The following is a 2,873-nucleotide window of genomic DNA, read 5'->3' as shown; positions in this document are numbered from 1 at the left end:
CGCCGGTTTTCTCGTTTCTTTTCATTTTATTTTTTTCAATTCTGTTCTGTTTTTCATTTTTCATTTTTTTTGTTTTACCAAATTCATGAATGTTTCACAAATTTGTGAACATTTTCAGATATGAACTTGTTTGTGAACCTTTTTCAATTTTTCATGATTTTTTTTAAAATTGATAAAAAAATTCAAAATTGATGGGCATCTTTGAATTTTGAAAGAAACTTCATGAACTTTTGTTCAAATTTGTGAACTTTTTTCAAATGGATGATTTTTTTTTGAAAATCGATGAATTTTTCCGAATTTTTGTGAACCTATTTCAGAGCATGATTTTTTTTTACAAAATCATGAACTTTCATCAAATTTGAAGATTTTCTTTTTGAGACCAATGAACTTTTTTCAAATCCATGATCATTTTCTGTTGAATTCTTATTTTTCTGGAACTTTTTATTTTTCTCTTGAAAAGTGAATGGTCGACGGTGGACCTGTCGACCACGATCAGTCAAACACCGAACCGATCGAGCAGGAAAGGGTGAGCCAACTCTTCAACAAGCGCTAAGAGGAGGTGCCCACATTCATATTCACATTTGTTTTTTGAGCAAAACATTCATATTCACATGGTACGGTCCCTCAGAAAAAACATGGTAGGGAAAAAAAACGAACTCTCCTCTTCGGCTTCTTTCAACGCGGCCCACGGGCCTATCGGACCCTTTTTCATGATATATACTAGTGTCTGGGCCGCCTCACACCCGATCTCCAAAAAAAAAATCGATCTCAAAATATAAAAAAACTCGATCCAATCCAATAATCCTTCCTCTGGGATTCCTCCATGGCCGGCGGCGATTCCTCTTCTTCTTCCACGGCGAGAGAGGGGAGGGCGAGCGCGCGGCCACGGAAGAAGCCGAAGCAGCACGTGCAGCAGGAGGAGGAAGAGAAGGGGGCGAACCCTATTGACCCAAGGTTCAGCGACTACGACCCCAAGGAGGGCGAATACGTCTTCACCCGCTTCCAACACTCCACGCTCGACCTCCACATGGAGTGTACGCCCCCGGCCCTTTTTCCATTCCTATCATTTGATTGCCCTGTCGATCCACTGCTAGCTAAGCTTTTTAGTTTGGCAGCCTAGTTAGTTATAGTGTGTGCGTCTGATCTGAATTTAAATGCAAATCGTCCAGCACAGTTCGACCAGGTACAGTTTATATGTGCATGAACCCATGTTTTGTCTAACTGCATGGTGTTTTTTTACAATCATTTGGGGTATGAAGTCTAGTTACTGTCAAAAAAAAAGAACTATACGATGTTTTTGCCTAGCTGAGTACTGCAGCTCTGCTACTTCACTGCTGCATCCTATTCCTAGATACATGGAGAACTAATTTTGAGGACTGCATTTTGATTCATTCCTCAATCATAATTTCTTCTTCTTCTTCTGTTGGCAGCACCTGTTGATGCGATGCACAACACTAACTGGATCTTCCGGGAGGAGGGGTTCCTGTTCTGTAACTCGGCAAATATTGTCTCGGTCCGTATCAATTCCTCCGACTATGGATACCCGCTCAATGTCTACGGCACCATCATAGCCAGGGACAGTCTGGATCACCAACGCGTCTATTTATTCCAGCGTGGCAAGGACGATTGCCAGAACATCAGCTCCAAGGTATTATTGCTTTTGACCCCGATTCGTAAATTCCAACCGCATTTTTCCGGTTTAACCTAGAGCTAAGTAAGCACCATGCTTATCCAAATTACTTCCTTTTGCAGAATGATGCGTTGGTTTTGACTGGTCCGAAGAGAGGACTGATGATATGTGATTCAATAATCTTTGAAGTTGATCTGAAGGTCAAGAATGTGAACGGCAGAAAGGTCAATGACGAGAGACTTAGCAAAGGCTTAATGGAGATTAATGGCATCAAAAGACTCTCATATCCACCGAAATACCAGGTTCAAACCGAGGAGCTTGTCAGCATGCACAGCTCATTGGATCTGAGCTACACGTTTGTAAGGAATGCGGTGGAGGGCACCGTTGAGGCGAGGATCCTGGAGGGACCTGTTGATTTCCATGGGAAAATTGTCGCTCGCACTAGTAGCTTTCCATGTGACATTATGCTACACGATAGCGAACTTGCTGGGATGCTAACAGCCGGTGACGGTGGAATCCTGCAAACAGCGCGCCGCGTGGTTAGCGTCTCCATTGATGAGACGCTCCTGTTGACCATTGCTGCTGCTACCAGTGGTGTCCGCACTGTTGAGTTTACTCCAAAGCGTGGCAACTATGATGAAGAGAAAATCACTTGCGGCCACTATAAGATGCTGGTGAAGGTCATTTGGTCCATTGTGTGCTGGTGAAGGTCACCTGGTCCATTGTGCATCACAGATTCGGTGCGTTCCTTGTTGAACATGCTATATCCAAATTAAAATGTGTGTGCTCTGTATATGCTGTCGTACTAAATATGTATGTGCTTTTTATGGGTAAGAATTATATATCTGGTATGAGCTTTGAAGTGTATGTGCTTCACTTTGATTTTGTTACAACACTTGAGTCTTGAAAATGTATTGATGAGAGCTTTGCAATAACATTTCCTGACGTTTCAGTTAACAAAACAACAGAAATACTTGGCCAGGTTAGGCATAACACAACCAACAACAACTAAGCTAGTACATTAAACTCTTTGAATTGAACGGCAGGTGATCTCTTTGGTATCATGTATTGGGAGTTAAGATTTCTAACAAGTTTTTTCTCGAAAAGAAGGATTACCTCCGGCCTCTGCTTCAGCATGATTCACACAACCATCTTTATTAATTATTCAACATAGCTTGATAAAATGATCACAAGGATCAACCCGAAGCCACCTTCTAGGCAAACAAAGTCGCTACACCTACAA

At 42.0% G+C, this 2,873-nt stretch overlaps 1 protein-coding gene across 1 annotated transcript; it reads left to right on the top strand.

The window, feature by feature from the left end:
- The first annotated feature begins 823 nt into the window (after positions 1-823).
- On the top strand, positions 824-2,433 carry LOC119360163. Its single transcript, XM_037625923.1, has 3 exons — positions 824-1,034; positions 1,431-1,648; positions 1,753-2,433. The coding sequence occupies exons 1-3, from the start codon at positions 824-826 to the stop codon at positions 2,335-2,337; spliced, it is 1,014 nt and encodes a 337-aa protein (XP_037481820.1). The 3' UTR covers positions 2,338-2,433.
- The last annotated feature ends 440 nt before the right edge of the window (positions 2,434-2,873 follow it).

The sequence above is a fragment of the Triticum dicoccoides genome, chromosome 2B (assembly GCF_002162155.2).
Source record: "Triticum dicoccoides isolate Atlit2015 ecotype Zavitan chromosome 2B, WEW_v2.0, whole genome shotgun sequence".
NCBI lineage: Eukaryota > Viridiplantae > Streptophyta > Magnoliopsida > Poales > Poaceae > Triticum > Triticum dicoccoides.
Note: the sequence above shows the minus strand (reverse complement) of the source record. Positions and strands in the feature narration are given on the sequence as shown.

What these genes read in the sequence shown, in the direction of transcription:
- LOC119360163 (XM_037625923.1), top strand. Translation starts at nt 824, where the DNA reads ATGGCCGGCGGCGATTCCTCTTCTTCTTCCACGGCGAGAGAGGGGAGG. An exon ending in GCTCGACCTCCACATGGAGT is followed by an intron (nt 1,035 to 1,430) that starts GTACGCCCCCGG and finishes TTCTGTTGGCAG; the next exon opens with CACCTGTTGATGCGATGCAC. An exon ending in GCCAGAACATCAGCTCCAAG is followed by an intron (nt 1,649 to 1,752) that starts GTATTATTGCTT and finishes TTCCTTTTGCAG; the next exon opens with AATGATGCGTTGGTTTTGAC.